The sequence below is a fragment of the Arachis hypogaea genome, chromosome 2 (genome assembly GCF_003086295.3).
Source record: "Arachis hypogaea cultivar Tifrunner chromosome 2, arahy.Tifrunner.gnm2.J5K5, whole genome shotgun sequence".
NCBI classification, from domain to species: Eukaryota; Viridiplantae; Streptophyta; class Magnoliopsida; order Fabales; family Fabaceae; genus Arachis; species Arachis hypogaea.
In genome coordinates, this window is record NC_092037.1 from 71408712 (window position 1) to 71435218 (window position 26507).

General features: G+C 31.9%; 2 protein-coding genes and 1 long non-coding RNA gene across 3 annotated transcripts in view; all 3 read left to right on the forward strand.

Annotated features, from left to right (window-relative positions):
* Positions 1-3536: 3536 nt before the first annotated feature.
* The window catches only part of LOC112747742 (probable 2-isopropylmalate synthase), a 44867-nt gene continuing 21896 nt past the window's right edge, over positions 3537-26507 (forward strand). Inside the window, exons 1-6 of the mRNA XM_072218744.1 lie at positions 3537-3831; positions 3917-4185; positions 15877-16090; positions 16750-16830; positions 17033-17125; positions 17222-17308. Of these exons, the coding sequence (XP_072074845.1) occupies positions 4067-4185; positions 15877-16090; positions 16750-16830; positions 17033-17125; positions 17222-17308 (594 nt within the window). The 5' untranslated portion in view covers positions 3537-3831; positions 3917-4066. The remainder of the gene's footprint in view (positions 3832-3916; positions 4186-15876; positions 16091-16749; positions 16831-17032; positions 17126-17221; positions 17309-26507) is intronic.
* On the forward strand, positions 3559-4003 carry LOC140173028 (2-isopropylmalate synthase 2, chloroplastic-like). The gene is made up of 2 exons (XM_072209645.1): positions 3559-3831; positions 3917-4003. The coding sequence occupies exons 1-2, from the start codon at positions 3559-3561 to the stop codon at positions 4001-4003; spliced, it is 360 nt and encodes a 119-aa protein (XP_072065746.1).
* Positions 18293-22454, forward strand: LOC140179614 (uncharacterized). The gene is made up of 3 exons (XR_011873206.1): positions 18293-19638; positions 19726-19883; positions 22122-22454. It is a non-coding gene; the product is annotated as an uncharacterized lncRNA (long non-coding RNA).

Here is a 26507-nt window from a genome sequence, read left to right on the forward strand (position 1 = left end):
ATGACAACGACTCCAACAACGAATGCCACGGTCCCGGGATTAAGCCATGGAAGTGAGGTAGTAGTTGATGTCCCTCCACCACCTCCCATTGTACGGTTGCACATTTGTCCTGATGGCGGCACAGGGTAAGTATCACATTTAATGCTCGTGTATTTCTTATTTATGGTTATCGTTAAAAGTGCCTGAATTGTTTCTAATTTCGTTGATTTTAGTGTTAATTGTTGGTTATTGTTTTCTAGTTTCAATGATTATGATTCGTGTTATTGTTAAAAATTGATTCCTATTTAGTGGATTTAGGTTGATTTGGAGTGATGGTTATTGTTTTCTAGTATTAATGATTATGATTCCTATTATTGTTAAAAGTTCCTGAAAATTGTTTCCTGTTGATTTGGGTGGATTAGTGTTATTCTTGTTTGTAGGTTGTTGTTAGGTTTTCGCCGAACCCGAATGTGTGTACTCTGGAGATGACCAATGTCATCAAGCTGATGTATGACCAAATCTGACCCAGCTACACAAAGATCCCCGCTAAGACCAAGAAGCGCTGGTTTGAGAAATGGGCAGTAATTACTTTTATTGTTTCTGTTTCAAACATTTTTAGCTAGTTTATATCCTCTAACTTGCTTAAATAATTTTAAAGCTTCTTTATTGCAGTTGCACTTCATTTGGGATGCTGAGCATGACCTTACCATCCGGAAGATATTCGACCATAAAATGGGTCGGCAACTCCAACAGATGCTGGATGATGTTCGTCATGGGCGAGACTAGCGGATAGACTGGCTCCAACCGGAGGTAAAGAAGGGCCTATTAGCTCATTGGGAGACCGATGTGGAGTTTAGACATAGGCATCTCACAAACAGAGCTAACAGAGCGTTAGTCAGGTCGTCCAAATATACCAGAAGCTCGACGACCTTCATGAAGACCAAGGTCAGACTGATATGTAGTTTCTTTAATTTTATTAGTAACTTCGTTATATTTGTTTTACATATTATTATTAAGCATTCTAATAATTTTGTATTTCAATACAACTTGTATAGTCGAAGTCGATGGACCACGAGACCATATTGGCGGACACGTTTAAGTACATCTACACGCTGAAGGAGAACAAAGCGAAATTTGCTGATCAGCGGTCTAATAATTCTAAAAAAATGAAGCATATAAGAATCTTATAAAAAATAATATTAAATATATAAGTATGTATATATTATCTCTATTGAGTAATTTGTTAGTCCTTACATTTAAAAAAATATTTTGTTTGAAATAAAATTATATTGTTAAATATAAATACAATAATAAAAAGTTATGTATTATATAAATTTAATTTACCGAGATCCAAAAAAATCATCTATACTCATTTAGTAGTTTTTCTTAAAATTTGATTGATGTATATACATCATTTACTTATTGTATCATCTTTACCTCATTTATTTAATTTTATTGTTTTATAAGTTTGGTCTTACATATAATAATTGTTGAGAATTTTTAAAGAGCAGTAATTTTTATTATTTTTAGTCATCATTTGGTCAATATAAATACTAAATTATCTTTTACAAATAAAATTTTCTAATTCATATATGCAAACTTTGAAAAATTTAAATACAAACTATATTGATTTATGTGTGTAAAATTTTAATAAATATAGATACAAATTATATATTTATTGTGTGCAAAATATTTATAAATATGGATATAAATTATTATTGATAAAAAATAATAATATTTGTTTGTTATGTAACATTGTTCATAATTATTTTTATTGAAAATTTTTTCATCATAAATATTATAAAAATCAATTTTGGTCTCACATCAAAATTTTATTTCATTTTATTTATTTTGTATTTTACACAATTATAATAGAATTTTGTTTAGATTTTTTAACTATTGAACTATAATTATTTTATACATTATATAAAAAATAATTTTAAAAATATGATTTGATAGGCACAGAATAGTTGACAATAATGCAACACGCTTATATTAATCATAAATATAAATTGCAATATTGTTAAAACACTAAGATGAGAAGAAAAAAATTTAAAAATTAATATATTTTTTGATATATTAAAATTAACATTAATTTTTTTGTTATTATTATATATTATTTTGCCCTCGTACTAAAATTTTTTAGGTCTGTTACTGGACTCAACAGTCTCAGCAAAGTAGGAAGTATGTCGCTGATCAGCAGGTTCAAGAGCTTAATGATTATCCAGAGAGGTATCAAGAGATTTTTATCCACGTGACTTAGTCTACGGATGAGTTCAGGTTAGAGTTTAGAAAGTCGTTAGAGCGGATGCAGTGTATGGAGGATTAGATGGAGGTGTACCAAGTCCAGATGCGCGCCGCTGGCATCGACCCTGCTGGTGGTATACAGACATCACCGCCTTATGTGCCATCGACTCAGGACCACGGGACTGATGACGACGACTACCTGGATCTGTAGATATTAATTTAATTTTTTATTTTATTGTTTCATTATATTTATTCGATGTACTTGACTTTTAATTTATTTTAACATTGTATTATTTATTTTAAATAAAAATTCTTCATTATTTATGAATTAACCACTAATTATGTAAAAAATTTTAAATTTAAAATTAAAATTGACCATTTATGTCAAATGTTAAAAAAATTGATATTACAGTCGAAATTACCATTGGAATAATCCGATGATAATATGGCACAAAACAACATTTTCTGGCGCTAATATTACCGTAAAAAAAATTTACTAGTAACCAATTGATTTTCTGAGTTGGTAATCCGCCGGAGGATCCGACAATAATTATTACCGTCGGACGAAATAAATCCGAAGGTAAATATTTACCGGCGAAATTTGTACCGTCCAATTATTTTCGACGATGAATTCAACGGTACTCAACGTCTTTCTTAGGATTTTATAATTTAAGATAGACTAATTTAGATATTAGAAAACAAATTTGAGGATCAATTTGAGCACATTAACAGACAGTTGGCCATGCCAACCTGTCACTTAACAGTAAATATGAGTTCCATTAAGAGGACAGTTTACTCAAAAACGAACATAAATTTACGTTTTTCAATTTAAGGGATATAATTGGTTATTTTTAAAAATTGAGTATTTAATTGATGCACAGGTTGAAATTTGGAGATTAGATTAGACATTTTTTATATATTATATGATATTATTTTTGTTTTAAAATATTATTTTAAAATAAATATGATATAATATTTGTTAAATTTAATTTTTAAAATTAAAATTTTATTAATTTATTATATAAAATTTATAAATTTGTATATATTAATTTTATATTATACCGATCTGATTTATTTTAATTTTTTTTTAAGTCAAGTTAAAATAGTCCTATCGTATATATATGTGGTGGATTATAATATGACTATGTTATGGTGATTATATAATAGAAGTATTGTTAAAATTAAAGTCAAATTTTTTATATTTTGATAACATTTTTTTTAATAACACTTTTTAAAAAATATTTTTAATATTAAAAAATATTATTTTAATTTTAGTATATTTATATATATATATTTGCTTTGATTCACTCTTGAAGAAAACAATACTCCATCATGGCACCTATCACTTCTTCTGAAACTGGAAACAAAAATGATAGTCAAAAGCGGCCACACTACAAACCCAATTACATCCCTGATCCTAATTATGTCCGCATCCTCGACACCACCCTCCGCGACGGCGAACAGTCCCCGGGCGCCGCCATGGCTCCCCACCAGAAGCTCAACATCGCCCGCCAGCTTGCTAAGCTTGGCGTGGACGTCATCGAGGCAGGGTTTCCCTGTTCGTCCAAGGATGACTTCGCTGCAGTAAAGATGATAGCAGAAGAGGTAGAAAATTATAAGGAACTACTTCTCCGATGGCTATCATTATGATTATAATGCCTAATCTGTCTTCTTCCTTTTGCCTTTATAGGTAGGAAGCAACGTCGATGATGATGGGTACGTGCCGGTCATCGCCGGTGGTGCGAGATGCAATGAGAAGGACATAGAAATAGCTTGAGAAGCTGTAAAGGCGGCAAAGAGGCCAAGGATCAGCACGTTTATCGCCACGAGTGAGATCCACATGAAGCACAAGCTTAAGAAGACGAAGGAAGAGGTTCTTGATCTTGCATGTAGAATGGTCAAGTTTGCACGGTCTTTGGGCTGTGATGATGTCCAATTTATCACTGAAGATGCTGTCAGGTTTAATTATTCTTTTTTATTTTAATTAATTTTTTTTGTTGCTTTTACGATTGAAGAGTTTTCTGGTGACCCCGCCAATAGTATCTAACAATGACCAAAGATTAAACACTATTATCTGGTTCTAGGCCCGAACCCCGTCCGAAAAAAAAAAAAATATACTATTATCTTGGTCACTAAAAATTTTTTTTTTAATTATTTATGATATTTTCCTTTTTGCTAAGGGTTTTTTTAATTAATATTTTTTATTAATATTAATCAATAATTTAGTCTAATATTTTATTTGTACATTATTATGAATAAATTTTAAAATTTAAGATTTAAAATTTATTATTAAAAATTTAGAATATTAAACTAAAAATAATAAATTTTTTGATTAAATAACATTATTTAAAATTATTGACTTTCTAAAATTATAAAAAATTAAGGCTGCATACGAATCGGATTGGATATGCCTTATAATTCTATTCGATCCACACTGCACTCATTGGATCGGATCGGATACGATATTCGTATTTTTTCAGGTCGAATTTGATCTGATCCGCATACTTGTGGATCAGATCAGATATCGGGTATATCAGCATAATTAAAAAAAAAACTGTTTTAAGATTCTGTTTGGCTATTTTTACAAAAAGATGTCCAAAAAATCTATTTTTTCACCTGTTTAAACCTATTTACTCTTAAAATATTATCAATAAAAGTTCTCTTGAATAATAAAAAAATAATAATAACACAAGATCTAAGTTTAATTATTCTAAGTTGAATTATAACAAGTCACCAAAAAAAAGTTGAACTATAACATAAAAAATTAAAAATAATATATCGTAAAATTCATAAAACAACACACTAAAATTCACATTAGGGTTTACTTTCTTAAACTATGTTATTTATATGAGACGTGCGGATATGCAGATCTGCGAATCAAATTCGCAGATATCACTGCTAAATCTGCAGTTCGATCCTACAGATAAGATCTGATGCGAATAATTACTGCAGATATGTAGATATTATCCGATTCATGTGCAGTCTTAGGCTTAGTTTGGTAAAACTTTTACTTTTCAAAAGTAGCTTATAAAAGTTAACTTTTAAAAGATGACTTTTTAAAAATTGTAGAATTTATGTTTGATAAATCAAATTAAAAATAGTTTTTAATAAAAATAAACAATATCAATTGTGTTTGGTAAAATAGCTTTTAAAATTTAAAAATACTATAATAGACATAAATGCAAGCATTAAATTTAAAAATTAGTTAACATATGAGGTTATATTAGACTTTTAAATTTTGAAAAACACAAGCCAATTTTGAAAAGCTCTATTCTAGGTGCTTTCAAAAGTATCCAAATCTTTTAAAAACTGCAAGCACAATCACATGATCTTTTTAATTTACTAAACACAAAATAAGGAGTTTGAGCTTTTAAAAAGCACAAACATCTCCTCAAAAAATTTTACCAAACTAAACCTTAACAAAAAGTAGAAATAGATCGGTGTAAAGTAAGTAATAATTATAAATAGTATTCAATTTTAAAAATGTCGGGAAATTTTCTACTGATTAAGATTGCAATAATTATGATTTTATCAACTAATACTCACTGAGTTTATACGTTCAACACTTACAAGCTAAGGTACAAATAAGCACATGACTAGAAAAATATACAAGGCAGCTAATATAACCTATTTTTGCTAACATTTTGTCATTTTCTTCCTGAGTAATGCTTTTCTTTTTTCTAGTTATAATTTTATTTTGGCTTTGATTATCTTTTTGGTGGTTTTCATGGGTTTGATTTTACCAACGATTAAGTTTTATACACGTATGTTTGAGAAAAGAAGGAGAAAACTAACAGGGTTTTCCCTTGCTCATTATTCCTTTCTCCTCAACAAAAAGAACTCTATATACCAAAAAGTATTGATTTTACCAGCGGTTGGTGCTGTGCTTTTCCCATCACGGAAACAAAATAGTCAAAGATCATTGCTAGTAGTTTACTTAAGCCCTGAAACTTGCTAAGTGTAAACTTCTTTGATATGAAAACACCTCTATTTTATTTCCCTAAAAACTTAACTACTAAATTCGTATTAAATATATATTAACATATAAAATATATATTAAAAATAAATTAAATAATATATATATATATTTATACAAAAATATAACGCGATTAATTTTTTGGATATACTACACAAAGTATTTCTAATGATTAAAAATTATTATGTAGTTATAATATTTTCTTTTCAAAGATGGTCTATAACAATAACCCGTCGTTATTACGTATTAATATACATCTATAAATGTTGTCTTATATATTTTTTAAATAAAGTAATTTGACAACACAATAATAAAATATTTTATAATAAAATAATCAAATTTATTATAGTAAAATAATAAATTATTTTTATATAGTATAATTAAACTTTATAAAAGTATAATATGCAGTGACGGATCCAGAAAATTTTGGTAGTGGGGGCAAAATTTATATAACATCATAATTATTTTTATAATAAAAATAATATATGTATATAAAAAATTAAATATTAAATTATTTATTAATTATTATATATCTGTGTATAAATATATGTATTGTTTAACTTATTTTTAATGTGTATTTTATATTTTAGTATATATTTTATACAAATAATTATTTTTTATGTACATATAACATAACTATTGTTATGATTATATTTTATTATTGTAAAATATGATTAGCCTTCAAAATATCTAATATATAAATTACAATACTAAAATAGTAATTTAAATAATAATATATAATTTAAATTTCTATTATTTTAGGTTTTATATTTTAAAAAATTAAATAATTTTTTTGTTAACTACCATCAAAATTTCTCTCTTTATATATATATTACTAAATAATTATTTAAAAATTCACTTCCTAACACAATTAGAAGTCCACTCTTATTTATATTTATAGTTAAAAAAGTTATTTCAATTGATACAGTTGCTATGCAAAAATTAAAGCTAATTTGAAAAGAAGATAAATAATATTCTTTTGAGTTGATTTTTAAAAAAGAACACTAATTTCGTTTAAATTTGAGAATTGATCATTCTAAATTCTAACAAATTTCTAATATAAAATTTTTAAATTGACGATTAAGTACCAAAAGTTGAATAAAAATTTATTGTGGAGTCAAATTTAATAATCTAATGGAGGCAAATAAATATTATTATCATGTATTACTCAAAAAAATTTCAAATTGTAGTGGGGGCGCTTGCCCCACAACAATGTATGTAGAACCGTCCCTGATAATATGTATCTCTATATGATGATAACTAATTAATATCTGATTTTTTATGTTGTAAATGATTGAACTTTTTCTCCCTCAATCGTCTTTTGAAATATTTTTGGGTTAAAATGAATTTTTTAACTTTAACAAATGTAGTTGGAGATACGTTAATGGTTGATTAACCATGATATAAAACTCATTTCAGGTATATAATTTTAATTTTCATAATAATTTTCAAATGAGATTTTATTTTAAAAAAACAAGTATAATTCGTTTAAACTGTATATATCTAAATTCTCGTGTGTTTTAGATGCATCTTCTCTTGATAAGTGTTGCTAGATATGCAGTAATTAAGAATCAATTAAAGTTATCTAAATGCGTTAGTTAATAGGGTTTATCTATTTTAGGACACACAATTTAAAAATTAAAAAATTATTAAAAATATAAAAAAATTTAAAATTTTAATATATTTATTAAATAAAAATATTTAAATTTTTTTATTGATAATAAATTTATCATATATCTTAAAGACACATATTAATTAAATCCTAACTAATAATAGGACCAACTTTTTTCTATTTGTCAAATATTAGGTTGTGTCTGCTGTGCTTTAATAACCGGAGCTGTAAGTGTAAGTGTTTGTTATTAGAGTAATACCTTAAATAGGTCTTTAAAGATCTGGTGGTCCGATAAATTTATTTTTTAGAAAAATTAACTAGGTCTCAGATCTCCAAAATTACTAGATATATGTCATATAAGTTTTTAAGTTAGGTTAAACCGATTAACACGACACCTTCTTTCCTACGTCTACGTGGAGGTTGTAGATATGACGTGTCAGGTAAAGCAACATGTGTCGCGCTCAGGACATATTAGTCTTTGGACACGTAACTAAAACGACGTCGTTTTGGGACAACGCCAAATGACGCTGTTTTTAGTGATTGCTAAAATCGGTCGCTATATTAACCCTTAGCAACTGATTTAGTGATTGCTATCTTAGCAACCGAATTAGCGACCAACTATTTTATCAATATATTTTTAAGTTGGTTGCTAATTCGGTCGTAAAATTATAAAATAACAACCAATTTAGCGACTGAATGCTTTAAAACCAGCATTTTATAGTTGGTCGCTATCTTAACACTTAGAAACTGATTTAGCGACCAACTTCTTAGCGATCGATTTAGCGACCAACCATCATTAAACTTGTTTTTATATATTGGTCACAAAATTGGTCGCTAAATTAAAAATAACAACCGATTTAGCCACCAACATACCCTAAAATCTTGTTTTTTGTTTTGGTTGCTAATTCGGTCGCTAAGTTATAAAAAAAAGTGACCGATTTTAGCGACCGACTAGATTGGCTTTGTCATTAGTAGCTAAATCGGTTACTAATTTTTATTTTAGCGACCATTCGCTAATTTAAATTTAGCGACCGATTTAGCAACCGATTTTTTCTAAATCATAGAAAAGTTTGATTGGTCACAAAATGGGTCGCTAATAGTGACCGATTTTATTGGTCGCTAAAATCGGTTGCTATTTTGAAACTTTTTTGTAGTGATGGGTTATGCTAAGTAACCAATGACTTTCTTGAACAACATGAACAACAACCAATCAAATAAAAATATACTACACCTCCAAATTACCCACCTAAATCATAATATTAGAATAACCATCCGCACACCTAGTGAAAATGAACATCTGATATATCCATTGTTCATATTGTCTAATATTTTCATTGTCTACCTATACTTTTTGTAAGTATATATATAACCAATTTAACATGCTAGCACCACTTCAAAATCCTCTCCTTTGGTTACACTTAGTTTTGTCACTGACTTAACAGCAACATTGCCAAGTGAGTAGTATCAGATATGTTATCTCATCATTAATCGTGTCAACATTGCTGTGTGCAGCTCTTTTTTGCTACTGTGCTATTCACCATTGTTTCTACCATAGAGCAATCAATATTTACATCAACCTCCATCCAACTAGACATTAGGACTCGATTAAACCATAACTAGATAATTCAGAGCAATTTTTTTATACTTTCAAATTTACAGCATAATTCAGTACAATATACATCCAACTCTTCAGCTTTTAAGCAAATCAAAACTCATGAAAACCCACCGATTATATATGATGAAGCCGACATAGATGAGGGTATTAACAAGTATAAGTATAATCTTTTGAAAAAAAATTTACCGATAAATTAATTATTCCTAACTGGGTGCAAAGTGCTATGACAAATATTTGGAGGAATCTCCAAGGATTCCATACGAAGAAAATTCACTTTAAACTCTACCAATTTTTTTTCACAAATATGGTACGTTTTCTTAAAGGAAGTCCCTGGATTTTTAGAAATTCATAGCTACTCGTTGGAAAGTGGGAGAGGAAATTTAACCCAGGATTTCTCTACTGATGATGTTCATGTGCAAATGTGGAGCTCGCTGGAATACTGTAAGACTTTCAAATTGGGCCGAAAACTGGCAGCTTTACTCGGAGATGTTCTTGATTACTACCTCTATTATGGAGGTGGCATATTCAGAACTTTATTAAGGTCAAGGTGAGGATGCGGATTGATAAACCGTTTTTGGTGGACACACATATTGGCAGCCATCAAGACGGAGTTACGTGGGTTAATTTCAAATATGAAAGACTACCAGCTTTTTGTTACTCTTGTGACTGTATTGGACATGATGACACCAATTGTGATAGTTCTGCCGAAACAGATGGAGAAAATTATATACAATCAAGTGAGTGGGGTACATGGCTTCGTGCTAAAATTATGGAAAAGAGAATTCAAGTGTAGGATACTACACATGATTGCGAGAGTAGTTCATGTAAAGACAACTTTAAGCAAAGGAATGAACCAGCTAGGAGACATGATAAACTCCTTGCTAAACTAGCCAATCTCTCAATGAGTGATTCTAATACAGTACCAAATTTGGCATCATCTCAAGCACAATAGAAAGCATGGGCAACTGCCTCCTCAGACTTGGAACAGATTCCAATACTACATCCAACCTAGGAACAGATGCAGCCAGCACATATTATTAATGATCAAGCACATATTGTTAATTACGAAGCTGCAATGATGGTCCCACATGGGTTGTCACCAACAATGTTAAAAAATATTGTCCAAAAATGAAAGCAAAGGGCTAGAGAGATACACACTAAAGAAGGGGAGTTAGGGGGTTAGTTGGAATTACATGGAAAGAGAAAGAATAAGGAGTCCATTTTATGGAGTTAGCAGATGGGGCTGTCCGAGTGAAGAGACAATATTCGGAATCACAAAACTCAGAGACAGAAGTTGTGGGGCAACCCTGCTTATAGCCATGAAACTAAGTCGAACTACTGTGAGTTTGGGAACCCATAGGCAATTAGAGCCATAAATAAGCTCATTAGTCAACAAGCCCCCCTCGTCATCCTTATGAGAACTCGAAAGAAAGCTAATGAGATCAATCGTTTATGATGGCAAGGGCAGTTAAATAATATAGTAGGAGTAGATTGTTTTGGAGAAGGTAGATGTCGATCTAGGGGTTTAGTGATTCTTTGGGACAGTACGATCACTGTAGAAATTCAATCAATGTCTTCCGATCATATTGATATGATTATCTGGGTAGAAAGCAACAACCATCCTCATTGGGCTACTGCGTTTTATGGTTTCCCCGAAGCGACGAATAAGCAAAGGTATTGGGAGTCACTCAATTAACTCGGTTATTCAGATCGCAGGCCTTGGATGGTTTTTAGTAATTTCAATTAGGTTTTGGAGTAGCATGACAAACAAGGGGCCTACTAGTGACATATACTTAAACTATGGGGTTTTTCAAGTCCATTCAATAAAACGAGCTGCTGGATCTGAGCTTTGCTTGCCATGCATTTACTTGGTCAAACAATCAAGTGGGTGACCTCAACATCCAAGAGTGATTCGATCAGGCTATGGCTAATATTGATTAGAAGGATGCTTTCTCTAATGTATTCATATAACACCTACAACGCTACAGGTCTGACCATTGTCCAATTCTACTTGATACCGAAGGTAAACGGCATCAAAGGAAGCGACCTTACCTCTTTCGTTTTGAGGAAGCCTGGCTTAACAAGGCTAAATGTAAATAAGTGGTCAAAATGGCATGGATACCGGGTAGGAAAAATCTTATATAGCAGTTGCAGAATTGTGAAAAATATCTTGATGAGTGAGAGAAAATGGAATTTGGAATTCTATCTAGAGTTATAAAAGATAAACAACAAAAGTTGGAGTGATTGCAAACCTCTATACAAACTAAATAGGTGTTGGAGGCTATAGGATAAAACCAATTGGAATTAGATAAACTCTTGAAACATCAAGAGGTTTGGTGGGCGCAACATTCTAGAGCTACTTGGCTCAAGGTTGGGGACTGTAACCAGATTTTTTCACCATAAGACCTCTCAAAAGAGAGAAAGGAATCAAATTACTCAGATAACAGATGAAGTTAGGGTCATCCATAGAGAAGAACACAAGATTGAGGGAGTCATAATCAATTTTTTAGGATCTTTTTTGAGGGCAGACAATTCAAAGTACTGACTATGTCACAGAAGTGGTGCATGACCGTATAACAGATGATAGACTGGTAATACTTCAACCAAAGTTCACCCGTGAAGAAGTCAAGATAGCATTGGCTCAAATGCACCTGACAAAAGCCCCAGGTCTGAATGGAATGCCGGCCCTCTTTTATCAGAAAATGTGAAGCATTGTGGGTGCCAACACAACTAATTGGGTGTTAGATATCCTAAGCAACAAAAGGAACCCCTCTATCGCAAACAAGACTTTTATTTGTCTTATCCCAAAGATAAAGGAGCCTAACCATACTAAGTAGTTTAGACCTATTGTGCTATATAATGTTTTGCTTAAGATTGTTACAAAGACAATTGTCAATAGGTTAAAGTTGATTATTCCTGACCGAATTGAATGTCCTTTCCTCCTATCAGTCTTGCGACAAATGGGCTTTCCTCAACGCTAGATTGACTTAATAGGCATGTATTGGTACAGTGTCCTTTCAAATTCTTATTAATGGAAGGCCTTCTAATGAGTTTAGGCCAATCTGAGGTATTCGGCAGGGCAATCCTCTCTCCCCAATATCTCTTTATTTTTTGTGCAGAAGTGTTTTCGGGACTTTTACGACGAGCCCAAGAGAGAAACACAATAGAAGAAGCTAAAAGGTTAAAAAAAGAACACTCTATCAAAGATGGGTAAAGAAGTTTTGGTTAAATTTGTCGTACAGTCCATTCCATTCCCGCTCACATGATGAGTTGCTTCAAACTTCCCATGGGTTTATGTAATCATTTAGAGAATATGGTTAGTAGGTTACCGAAAGGTTCATTGAGTTACATGAAATAAACTATGGACAACTAAAGCAGATAGAGGTCTAGGGTTCAGGAGTTTTGAAGCCTTTAATCATGCATTACTCACTAAACAAGGTTGGATGCTTATTAAATTACCAAATTCTCTAGTTGCAATGACCTTGAAAGTCAGATATTACCCACGTTAATGCTTTACCGATTCAAATATATGACATAACTCTAGTTACACTTTGCGGAGTATATATGGCTCTTTTAGATCGTAAAATTGGGAGGTATCTGGAGGGTTGGCACAGGAGAAACGATTAAAATATAGGGCGATTTGTGGCTACCTAATCAGAATGGTTTTAAGGCATAAAGTAATCTTCCAGATATGGATTCACAAGCTACAGTGAATAATCTTATTAATTCTATAGGCAAATCATAGAACCATAATGTTATTTAGAACACTTTTTGATCCTTTGAAATAGACTATCTAGCCATTTCAATCAATATAGAGACTCAACAAGACATATTTTATTGAAAATATGACAATAATGGAGAGTTTCAGGTTAAGAATGCATACCGGTTGGTCCGATAGCAAACTCAAAACACTACGTACAATGGAAGGAACAACTTGGCTGGCGGCAGCCATCATTAACTAGAAACAATTTTGGCAAAATAAGGCCCCACCAAAAACGCTGAATTTTATGTAAAAACTCCTTCATAATTCTCTTCTCACAAAGCTTAGCCTGCAGTGACGAGGAATTCGTTGCTTAACTTTATGTCCACAGTATTGAGAATATGAAGAATTAACCCTTCACCTTTTCTTACATTGCGATTGGGCTAAGCGTTTCTGATTTAGTTTTCCATTTATGCTTCGATAAGCCAATTCACAGAACACTTCCTTACAATCTTAGGTAACCCATATGTTTCATTGGAAAGGAGCACAGGAGTTTATTCTTTTGTTGCCTTCATCAAATTTAGTTTGAGAGGAATCGGTTATATTTTCAAAAATGAGACCAAATTATTTGAATGCGTAGCAATCGTTGTCCGCAATCACCACGGCGAGGTTGCTATTGCAGTCACGTTTTTTTTCCTAATCACTCTCTTTGTTAGATTGTTATTGCTTTGCTAGATACACACACAAAGAATGATCTTTTTGAACGGGTTATTCTAATAGTAAAATCCTTTTGTACAGTTTTAGAACTTATCAAATCTCACATGTGAAAAATATGAAAACTTAGTTGCATATACACTAGCTAACATAGTTCTTAACGAACCAAATATTGTGTGGCTAGAGGAGACACCTTTTGAGAATTGTAACCAGGTCCAACATGATATTTTGAGCCTCTTTACTTAATATAGCTTTGTTTCTTTCAAAAAATAAAAATAAAAATATATATAACCTACCTACTATTTAAAAAAAAAAACACTAAAATAATAAAATAAAAAATTAATCATCGTTAAATTTGTCATTTCTATCATTCACAAACTTCATTACTTGATTCAAAAATAATTAAGTTATTATCTTCTGATTATACTAATTTATTCATTTTAAAAGAGATCGATCCAACATACTCGTATAGATTAGATACTTAGATCTATGAGTAATATTGACATTTCTTCTACTACTTTAACAGGTAAATGTTGTATTTTTATTTTATTGTTAATTCTATTTTCTGATCCAGTAATTAACTCCACATGTCTTGTTAAGTTGTTTTTGTTGCCTTTACCAATTTATATTGAAGGTTAACCGTACAATTCTATACAATTTGATGCATTTACCCCAAACCTTTCATTCTCAATTATTACCATTGATATTTCCAGTTTGTTTCTACAGTTATCCCATCATGTTATAAAAACCTATAATTTCAACCCTTTCTTACTCGGCATATTTTATTTGTATTATATTACTAATTTTATAATTAAAATATGACGTATCATATTTTTTATTATAATTAAAGTAAGATATTTTTAAATTAATAAATTTTTTCATTTTTTATATTTCTCTTCTTTTTTTTTTATTTCTCTATGTCTCTCCTACTCTATATCTATAATTTATAATTTATCTATTTAATTATATTATTAATTTGACAAATAAAATATATCATATGATATTTTGTCATTATTATTAAACAAAATTTTTTCTTTTAAAATTAATAAGTTGCCTCTCTCATCTTCTTTACTTCTTTCTTATTTTTCATCTGATTTTGATCTATTCTTCTATTTTATTTATAGCTTATAATCTATTATTATTAAATTAGTAATCAAAATGTCTCGCATGATATTTTTTTATTATAATAAAATAAAAATAATTTGCTTAAAATTTTTTAAAAAAATCTATTAACTGTTGCTTACACTATGTCTACATTCTCTTGTTTACACCATTATTTATTCTCTTCTTTCAACGAATTTCATTTTTAAACTCAAAAAATGCTGGATGGAAGGCTCGACACGTTCCTTATTATTTTATATAACAAAAGATAATTATATAGTAATTAATTTTCGACAATTTTTATTATTATTTTTAAACATAGCTAGATTCATATTAATACTAAATTTGATATATTAATTGTATTATATTTTTTTATTCATTTGAATTGAAAAAATATTTTATACTAATAATTAATTTATTATCTCTTTTGCGTCCTAAATTATATATAAGAACTGATATTTGATTGTTATTAATATATTTGTAAAAATATGTATTTTAAGTTTTAATTTTTAATTTTATAATTTTATATTTTTATTTAATTATGACCGGTCAACCGAATAAATTAGTGACTTACCGGTTGATCCAGTGACTCAGTAACTCAGTAACTCAGTAACTCAGTCGTATGATTGGATTAATTATCGATTCGATTCTGATAATTATAGGTGGATGTAGCAAATTGGGGGGAGTGGATCTTTTCCAGTGAAAAAAAAAAATTAGATAGTATCCAGTGGAAGATCTTACCCTTCATTACATTCTCTCTCTCATTTATTTTTTGTCCCACTTATAGAATTAAAAGTGGGAGATTATACTTTATTCTCTTCAATGACAAAAAAAAATGGAGGGGATCCATTTCTCAAATTGGATGCCATTGATGTGAGTTTTATTTTAGATATTTTAATATAAATTATTAATTCATTATTTTATGTAATCAGATCAGAGAAAGAGTTCCTTTATGAAATTCTTGGAGAAGTTATAAAAGCTGGAGCAACAACTATTGATATACCCGATACTGTTGGTATAGCAATGCCATGGGAATATGAGAAATTAATTGCAGATATAAAAGCCAATACAGATGGAATTGAAAATGTTGTTATTGCAGCACATTGTCATAATGATTTTGGACTAGCTGTTGCTAACACAATAGCGGTAATAACCATGCATATATATAACTCTATCACTTATTACAACAAATATTAATCTAGTTAGGTTTAAATAAGTTTTTGACTTTTCAAAACTTTTGTATATATTCGTATTATGAAATAAAAAACGAGTTTAGCTAAATAACATGTGTTCTTATTTTAAAGTATTTGTTTTATTTTTAATAAATAAAAATATTTAATTTTTTTATTAATAATAAATTTATCATGTATTCTACTTTTAGAGTATATGTTAACTAAACCCATAAAAAAATCTATTTTAAAAATTTTTGTTAATAGTTGTATTTTAATGTAAAATATATGATATTCAAAATTCAACATATTTAATTTTAAATCATCTTTTTCAAAATATATAAACAAATGATTCAATTCCAAATTCATTAGTATTTGTAAAACCGTAATCTTGTATTTTTTTAAAAATCTTTTTGAAACCACTCACCCACCTAGCCACTACATGACTATAGTAATTAAGAGTTTAAGAGATGTTGATGATAAATGCTAAACTAGATAACTAAAGAAAAATAGGCTTAAATACTTTTTAAAAATAAATTATTTTTAAGATTAAAAATTTATTTAACAATTAAACAATTTAATTACTTAAATAATAAAAAAAACAATTTTAATTTATCTAGAATTAACCTATTTCAGGGTGCACGTGCTGGTGCAAGACAATTAGAAGTAACAATGAATGGAATTGGAGAAAGAGCTGGTAATGCTGCACTGGAAGAGGTGTGTATTATAATTTCGTGGATAATTTTACAATGGATGCATTAGATTAGTGAACGTGATATATTATTTAAAGTGGAGAGAGAGAGGGAATTTTTTAAACGTAGATAGTTATTTCTTTAATAATGATAAATAATTTTTAATGTTATCTTATCTTATAACTAATATGTATTCAATAACTAATCTATTAATTTATTTTTGCAAGGTTGTGATGGCCTTAAAATGCAGGGGTGCTGCTGTCTTTGATGGTTTATACACATCAATAAACACAAAGCATATATTAAAGACAAGCAAGATGGTTTTACATCTCAAACTAACGTTTAAACAATTTTATTAATTTTTTCACTCCTACATATTTAGTTTGAGCCTTTCACAATCTTTAATTTGTCTATAGGTTGAAGATTACACTAATATGTATTTACAACCGCACAAAGCTCTTGTAGGTGCCAATGCCTTTGTTCATGAAAGTGGCATTCATCAGGTTGGTACGGCAGTGCATTAAATATATAGCTTAATTATACTCAAATGTCTTAGGCGTAGTGAAGTTTAATTCAATTCTTTTTTAGTTTTTTGAAAACATATATTGATTTTTCATGGACAATATTATTATATTCAATATTTTTATATTTTATGAAAATACGGCATTAAATATTTCTAGGAAAGATGAATTTCTTGTAAAATATATATACCCTAAAAGTATTATTGAAGTTTATAACTCTTAGACTACGAATTTAGCATCATTGTCTAAGCTTAGAATACTTCAATTTTTTCACAAATTGTGTCAAATTCTGAGGTAGTTTTCACAACAAGAAAGTAGTGTTGCAGAATAGACTAGATATATAGAACAAATTCAATACAATTATAAAGTTTGTATTTGAGAGAGTAAAAGTTACAACTATCACTGGACTCTAAATATATATACACCTCACAAGCTATCACTCAATATATAAAAAATCCAAGAATAGTAACCAACTCAACTAATTCTGACTTTTTTATTTAAAATTTGTTTCAACGCCTTTAACTAACTCTAAGGAATTCACACTCTTATATCCTTGACATCTCCCAAAATTTAGCATAAGTCTTGAATTATTTTAAGTTTGTTCTTCCATTTTTCAAAGGATGCTGCTAACAATATGGCTTTGTCAATATGTCAGCCCTTTGTTCAGTTCTTGGAATATCAACAACATGCAGCATATTGCTCTTAACTTTGTCCTTCACAAATTAAATATCTAACAAAAAATGTTTGGTTTTATCATGCAAAACTGAGTTGGCTGTCAATATAACAGTGCTTAGATTATCACAAAATATGGTAGAAATTGTGACCGGCTTAATCTTTTAGCTCTGAAAGAAGATTATTGATTCATACTATCTCTATTGAAGACCTGTTGATTGTCAATTATTTTCTACAAAACCAAGACACTAAATTATCTCCAAAAAAAAAAAATACAAAATGCAGATACTGATTGCGTATCCTCCAAATGAGAGGCGCAATCAACATACAAAAAACTATAGAATTTGTATATACCACTTCTATGGAAGCCTTGTAAAAGAATCTTCTTGGAATGCTGACTTTTCACAAAGCAGATGTAAGCATGAAACTAGAAAAAGACATGTAAGTATAATATCTACAACTTAATTGGCCTCAAGATCACTCACTCTCATAAATAATACTATCATATTTTCAATCTCTCAAACTCACCAATACTCATAATAATAAGGAGAGAATTTTTAATATGTCAAAACATATTCATTTCATTTTTTTTGGAACACACACAATACACACGGCATATGTGCCTTTTATATAGGCAATGCTTCCTACTAAAATAATAATTTATGAACCACAAATCAATTTTGTAATGACCACCATTTCATGAGTTGGCTTCATGAATCTTCCTTCAACTTGTACTAGAAACACAACTTGCATTTATGTAGTTTCCATAATTTTCTAATTTAGGTTGCTCGGTTTTCAATTTCAATTCAATTTGATTTTGAATTTCTTCAATGTTGTAGCATATTGTAGTTGTACTGCTCTCTTGAATATTCTTGAAAAATCTTCAAACTTCCAATATGTTAGCTTCTAACAAAATCTAGCAAATTGATGATTATTGTATTCAACTCAAACTTTGCTTCTTTAACTCTTTGACTATTTTGACTTCAACACTCTTCATGAAGATTCTATTATGCAAATTGATTTATAATAAATAACATTGCCTCCCTTAAATCAAGCTTGTGGAATTAATTATGTAAAACCCGGTTAATTAACGGCTAATTAACCCATAAATGAGAATTTATTCTAGAAATCCTAAAATGTGATTTTTATGGCTAAATGTGATAGAGGAGATTGAGACGAGAATTTCGGTACCAATTTTATAGAATTCGGACCAAGATTGAACCGAACGGGCCAAACCGGGCCAATTGGACCCAAAGTGGGCCCTTGGCCCAACATAACTTAACCAAAACCCTAGTTTTCAGCACTCTCTCTCCTCATTTGTTACACACACAAGCTGAAATTAGAGAGAAAGGGAGGAAGAACACTCTCTCAAGTTCTCTCCCTTGGTTGATCTTCAAACCACCATAACTTTTGATCTAGAGCTCCGATTGCCGCTCCGTTTGCGGCCACGCGTTCACCGCGGAGAGCTCTACAAAACCCATACAACCAATCTTGAGGTAAGCCACAAGTTTCTGTTCGAAATTCCAGCATTGTTTTCGAGTTTCATGGGTGAAATGTTGAGATTTTGGGTTCTTTGATGTTATAGGACCCAACTCTCTTGAAGGAGAAGGTTAATCTTGTCTCCTTGGACCTTGGGTGTGGTAAGATTCTCAACCCTAGTGTATTTTGTTGTTTTATGATGTTTGGGTTTTGAGATGTTGTGTATGGGTATGATGGTTGTGGCTTAGGTTGTGTATATGTGAATATTGGAGCTTGATTGGTGATTTTGAAAAGCTTGGAGAGGGTTTGGTGGTGAAAAATCTGTTCTTGGAGGTGTTGAGGCCTTGAGAGCTTGTGGATAAGTGGTTTGGAAGTGCTCCGGTGGAGCTTGGGAAAATCGGCTAAGGTATGGTTTCGGTTTCCCGTATCTAATATGTAATGTGGTAGGAAATACTTAGGCTAGAGGCCCTAAGATAGGCATTGAATGGTTGATGTTGTTGAATGATTGAGATATATGATGTGGTCATATATGTGATGATGATTATTGATGCCTTGGTGGTATGATGTATGAGAAATATGCATGTTGTGATATATGCTTGATGATTGGTTATGGTTGAATTGTGGGTTGAACCATGTTTATGGTGAGCATGATGTTGATTGTGTATGATAATGAATTATTGGGATTGGTGTTGTTGGATTTGGCATGAGGAAGAGTATATGATATGTCAATATGTTTGAGTTTGAGCCACTTGGGTGAAGTGGGTTAAAATGATGAGATAGTGATTTTGTAATTTGTGGTAAAGTGTCAATGTGTGAGTTGAGGAGGCTTGATGTTGAAATTGATGTATTTTGAATGATTTCAAAGAAAAGGGATGAAAATGGCATGTTTTGATTGATTTTGAAAAGAGTTGGAAATGACTTGTTTGAAAATGGCACTTGGTGGTTTTTATGAAAAATATGATTTTTGGGCATACTTTGGTGGGACATAACTTGAACTACGGATCTCTGTTTTGTGCCAAATCTTTTTAGAAATGAAATTAGATTCGGGATGTCCATGCCGTTCGAAGAACAGGTGAAAAACGATTTAAAATGAGAAAGTTATGTCCGTTGGAAGATTGGGGTTTAAATTGGTGAATTCTGCAGCTTTTAACTTAGAAAATTTTTAGCAGAATGACCCCTTGCGCGTGGGCGCACTTGGCGCGTGCGCGCCGTTCTTCCCGAAAATGCCATCCACGCGTGAGCGTGATGTGCGCGGGCGCGCCGATTGTGCTGCACCCAATGCCCAGCCATTTTCCAGAGAGTTATGCCAGAATTGTGCCAGTGTTGTGCCTGGGGCACGAGAACGCCCACGCGTATGCGTGGTTGACGCGTACGCGTCGATTGGCAAATGTTTAATCCACGCGTTAGCGTGCATGACGCTTGCGCGTCGATGAAGTTTTGAGGCCATCCACGCGTGCGCGTGGAGTGCGCGTACGCGTGGCCCTGTTTTCATCCCAAAGTTGATTTTTGAGTTTTAAAAGCCAAATTTCATACTTCTAAGCCTCCGATCTCACCACTTATATCTTAAAATATTATGATATGCCTAGCTATGAGAGAAGGAGCTAGTGGATGTGGTAACTTGCGAGTGAAGCAAGGGAAAATGAATAATCAATGAGGATCATTGATGATTATGTGAGATGTGGAGGATGGTGGTGGAAGTGCTTGTTATGCCATTGGCCGAAGGGCCGTAATTGTTTATGAATTGGCTGGTTCTGGATTGAACCGTGAGCCGGAATAGCTGTGTATGCTATGAATATTGGCTGGTTATGGATTTAACCGTGAGCCAGAATGGCTGTGTATGATATGAATATTGGCTGGTTCTGGATTGAACCGTGAGCCGGATGGCTGATATGGATGTTGATCCATGGATGAGAATTCATGCATGTTTATGCTGAATTATTGATAATTGTGATTTGCACTTCCACTATCGGAGATAAGAGTTTCCCTGGGTAGTAGCAGTGACTAGCCACCACGTGTTCCAGGTTGAGACTCGAAGCTCTTTTGACCCTATGTCATAAGTGTGGCCGGGCACTGTGAAAGACCCGGATGAGCTCGCCCCCGTAAATATTCACCAGTGAGGGTGATGGATATAGATCATGATTATGATCAAGTTTATGATGAGTATAACTCGAGTTGGGGATGCATGACAGAGGGACAGTCCAATGGTTAGCTACCAGGACTTGTCGGGTTGGCTCTATAACCGACAGATGATATCATCAGCCACTAGGGACAGGCATTCATCATATGCATACTACATGAATTGTTTGAGATTGCCTATTTGACTGCATATAACTTGCTAATTGTCTAAATGTCTTACTTGTTTCTATTTGTACATTTCTTGTTTGATATAACTGTGTTTGCTACATTATATCCTGCTGGTGGTTGGGAGGTTTGAAGGACTTGGAAAGGGAAGTATTAGTTAGACTGAAGAATCTTTAGTCAGATGCCCTTTTATGGTTTAGCTTGTTTATAAGCTTTGATATTATCTGGAGGAAGTTCTAGGATTGCCTTCGGCTTTCCTCCATTATTATGTATTATATATGTGGAAGCTGTTACCATGCTGGGGACCTCTGGTTCTCACCCATGCGGATTTTGTGGTTTTCAGATGCAGGACGTGAGGTTTCCCGCTGAGGCATGCTGGAGACTTCTATACTTGCGAAGATCCTTTGTTCTCGGGACTATGTTTTGGTTTATATGTTTTGCTTAGATACTTTTATCTCCATTAAATAATACAAACTGTGATGACTCCTCTTATGGGAGATTTTGGAGAATAGGTTTTATGTATTTGTGTCCCTTTTGGGTTTCCTTTGGGGTTTTCCTTATTTTATCATATGTATATATTGTTATGCTCGGACCGGTTATCTTCGCAGCCGGATCTTGAGTCTTGATATTCCTGTTTTTGACACTCCTCTGTTTATATATAATCTTGCGTTGGTTATCCTTGTTCGTTACGTTATCGAGCGGAGTGTTGCGCTTTTGAGTTGCGGTTTTTGTTTACCCCTTTTTCTACAAAGGCTCCTAGTTATAATCAATCATTCATACTACTATACGTACTAAATTTTTATTTTAGAGGTCGTAATACCTTGCCATCTCTGACTTATGACTTAAGCATAAGACTCTGTATGATAGGGTGTTACAATTATTCCAAACATCTTTTTTAACTTGTAAAATAACTCTGTCTTTAATGGTTTTGTAAATATATCTGCAACTTGGTTCTCTGTAGGACAATACTCAATCTCAACTTCTTTCTCATTTACCAACTATCTGATTTTATGAACCCAAATATCAATATGTTTCGATCTTCCATAGAATACTGGATTTTTGCAAAGTGCAATAACAGATTTGTAATCGCAAAATATTATTGTTGGAGCACTTTGTTTCTCATTCAATTCCTCAAGAATTATTCTTAGGTGAACTGCTTGCGTTACACAACTTGCTGCTGCTATATATTCTACTTCTGTTGTAGAGAGTGCTACTACTGGTTGTTTCTTTGACGACCATGAAATTGTACCAGAACCAGGATGAATACAAACCCTGAAGTACTTTTTCTTGTTTCTATATCTCCAGCCCAATCACTATCTGTGTAACCGATAAGATTCACTTCATTAATATTTTCATAATAAATACCATTATTTAAAGTACCTTTGATATATCGAAGAATCCGTTTTGCCGCTTGCAAATGATTGGTACAAGGCTCCTCCATAAATCTGCTAAGCAAACCAACTCCAAACACAATATTTGGTCTGGTTGCAGTTAAGTACCTTAGATTTCCAAACAAGCTTTTGTAATATATAGGATTTATTGTTCTTCCTTTATCTTCTCTCAACAACTTGAACTTCTCTTTGATTGGAGTAGGAACTAGCTTTGAATGCTCCATCTGAAATTTTTTCAAAATATAATTTGCATATTTCTTCTGAGAAATAAAAATTTCATCATCTTTTTGAAGAACTTTGGTGCCATGAAAATAAGACATCAATCTCATATCCGTCACTTCAAAGTGTTTTATCATAGCCTTCATGAATTCTGTAATTATCTTTAAATTGTTGCCAGTAAAGATCAAATCGTCAACATAAAGACACACGATCAAGATATCACCAGGTTCAACGAACTTGATATAAAGAGTATGTTCAAATAGACATCTTTTGAAATCATTCAGAGTGAAATAAGAATCAATCTTCTTGTACCACGCTCTTGGTGCTTGCTTTAACCCGTACAAAGCTTTTTTAAATTTGTAAACTTTATCTTCTTCTCCAGGAACTTCATATCCTGCAGATTGCTCAACGTACACTTCTTCTTCTAAAGTGTCATTTAGAAATGCTGACTTAACATCCATCTGATGTATCTTTCACTTATTTTGAGCCGAGAGTGAAATAATCATACGAATAGTATCTAATCTAGCAACAAGAGCAAATACTTCAAAGTAGTCGATACCTGGTTTTTGTTTGTATCCTTGCAACTAATCTTGCTTTAAATAATCAACTTCACCACTGGTTTTGTACTTAGTCTTGTAAACTCACTTTACTCCAATCGGCTTCTTATCTGCTGGTAAATCTGTCAGCTCCCATGTATCATTCTTTTCATTGGCATGAATCTCCTCATCCATTGCTTTCTTTCAATTATTGTCTTTAAAGGCTTCTTCAAAGTTCAACCGCTCACAATATAAAAATAAAGCAAAATTTATGATTTCTTCATTGGATGGATCGTTGTCATTGCCTACTTCATAATTTGCTAATCTAGCAGGTAGTCTCCGCTCTCTTTGAGGTCTTCTAGATGATTCTGGTTGTTTGGTTGTGTCTGGTTGTCTTTCTTCTTCATGATTACATGTATTTAAAATTACAATCGGCTATTTTTCTATCTTTGTGTCCTAGTCCCACATGGATATTTGTCAAATGTCACATCTCTACTGATGATTACTTTTTTGTTTCTGGATTGTACAACTTGTATGCTTTTGAGTCTGTGCTATAGCCGATAAAGATACACTTCTCGCCTTTGTCATCTAACTTCTTCCTTGATTGATCTGGTACGTGGGCATAAGCTATACACCCAAAGACTCTAAAATGATGAATGGAAGGCCGCTTTCCACTCCAAGCTTCCTCTGGAGTTTGATCACAAACACTTTTTGTTGGACACTTGTTTAAAATATGAATTGCTGTTGCGACTGCTTTTGCCCAAAATTCTTTAGGCATTTGTTTTGACTTGAGCATGCATTTGACCATATCCATGATGGTTCTATTCTTTCTTTCAGTAATTCCATTTTGTTGAGGAGTATATATAGTTGTTAGTTGGTGTTGATTTCTGTGTTGCTTAAAGTAATTTGAACACGCAAGATATTCTATTCCTCTGTCTATTCTGAGAATTTTGATTTTACAGCCACTTTATTTTTTGACAAATGCCTTGAATGTCTTAAAGACATCACATGATTCTGATTTCTACTTTAGAAAGTATACCCATGTATATCTACTAAAATCATCAATAAAAGTGATAAAGTACCTGCTACCACCATTGCTTAGAACTTCAACAGAACAAATACCTGAATGCATAATTTTAAGTAATCTTCTGGCTCTCCATGACTTTCTTGTAGAGAATGAATTTCTATGCTTCTTTTCCAGTTGACAAATCTCACAAACACAATTGGGAATATGAATCCGTAGTAGACCAGAAACAAGTCCTTTTCTTGACAGGTAATTTAGGCCAGAAAAATGAAAATGCCCAAACTGCATATGCCACAACCAATTATCATTAAGTATCATAGAACTCATGCAAGAGGGATTAACATGTTGAATTTTTAATGGAAACATTCTATTTGAAGTCATCTTTGATTTATCTATGAAACTTCCATTGTTGTCAAATACAGTGCAATATCCACGATAAGTTATCATCTTATATCCCTTCTCAGATGATTGCCCCATACTTAGTAAATTGTAATCAAGTTCAGGAGCATAGAAAACATTAGAAATATAACTTAGAGAACCATCCTTCAATCTAATTGGCATATGCCCTTTTCCTTCAATAGGGATCTTTGTACTATTACCAAACTTCAATAATAGTTTAACTAAATTATCTAATGAAGAAAATAACGCCTTTCTACCAGACATATGATTACTATAAGCATTATTCAAGTACCATATATTTTCATCTTCAGCACATGAATTACTCGTAAAAAATAAAGCCTGAGTACCCGGATTATCATTAGTATTTTGATGCTAATTTTCTACAATGTGTGATTGATTGTTATTCACCATTTTGAATCTACAATATGCTGCTTTGTGTCCATACTTTCCACAATGAAAGCAGTTGAAATTGGTTCTTTCTTGATAAAAATTGCCTCGACCTCTTCCTCGGTTGACAGGCCTGAAATTCGTTCCACCTCTTTCTTAATTAGGTGGTGTAAAATTATTATAACTTTCTTGGTTGTAATTGCCACGACCTCTACCTCTAAAATTTTCTCTGCCTCTACTTTGAAAGTTAAAACCACGACCTCGTCCTTCTTGTGTACGACTTGATTTTGCAACATTGTTTAAATTCACTCAGCTTTTCAGGGCTTCCTCGGTTGATTTTTCTGACTTCTCTAGTATTATACTGATGTGACTTTCCATGGTTCCTTGCAACTCTGCAATCGTCATGGTATCTATATCGTGAGACTCTAGTCATAGTCACCACATGGTCATACTTCATCGACATGGTGCGAAGAATTTTCTCCACCACTTTGCTATCGGGCATATCTTCTCCAGAGACTCTCATCTTATTGACAAGATCTATAAAACGAGTAAAATATTGCTCAACAGTTTCTGAGCTAGACATCTCGTATCTTTTATATTCTCTTCTCAAAGATTGTAACTTTGCTTTCTAAGCTTTATCTATGCCTTTATATGACAGCTTCAACGTGTTCCATGCTTCTTTTGCACTTTTGGCATTTGCTATTTTGCCAAACACAGTATAATATACGCCTTGATGAATTTGAGATAGCACCAATTGATCTCTCCTCTGTTGA

What these genes read in the sequence shown, in the direction of transcription:
- LOC140173028 (XM_072209645.1), top strand. Translation starts at nt 3,559, where the DNA reads ATGGCACCTATCACTTCTTCTGAAACTGGAAACAAAAATGATAGTCAA. An exon ending in TAAAGATGATAGCAGAAGAG is followed by an intron (nt 3,832 to 3,916) that starts GTAGAAAATTAT and finishes TTGCCTTTATAG; the next exon opens with GTAGGAAGCAACGTCGATGA.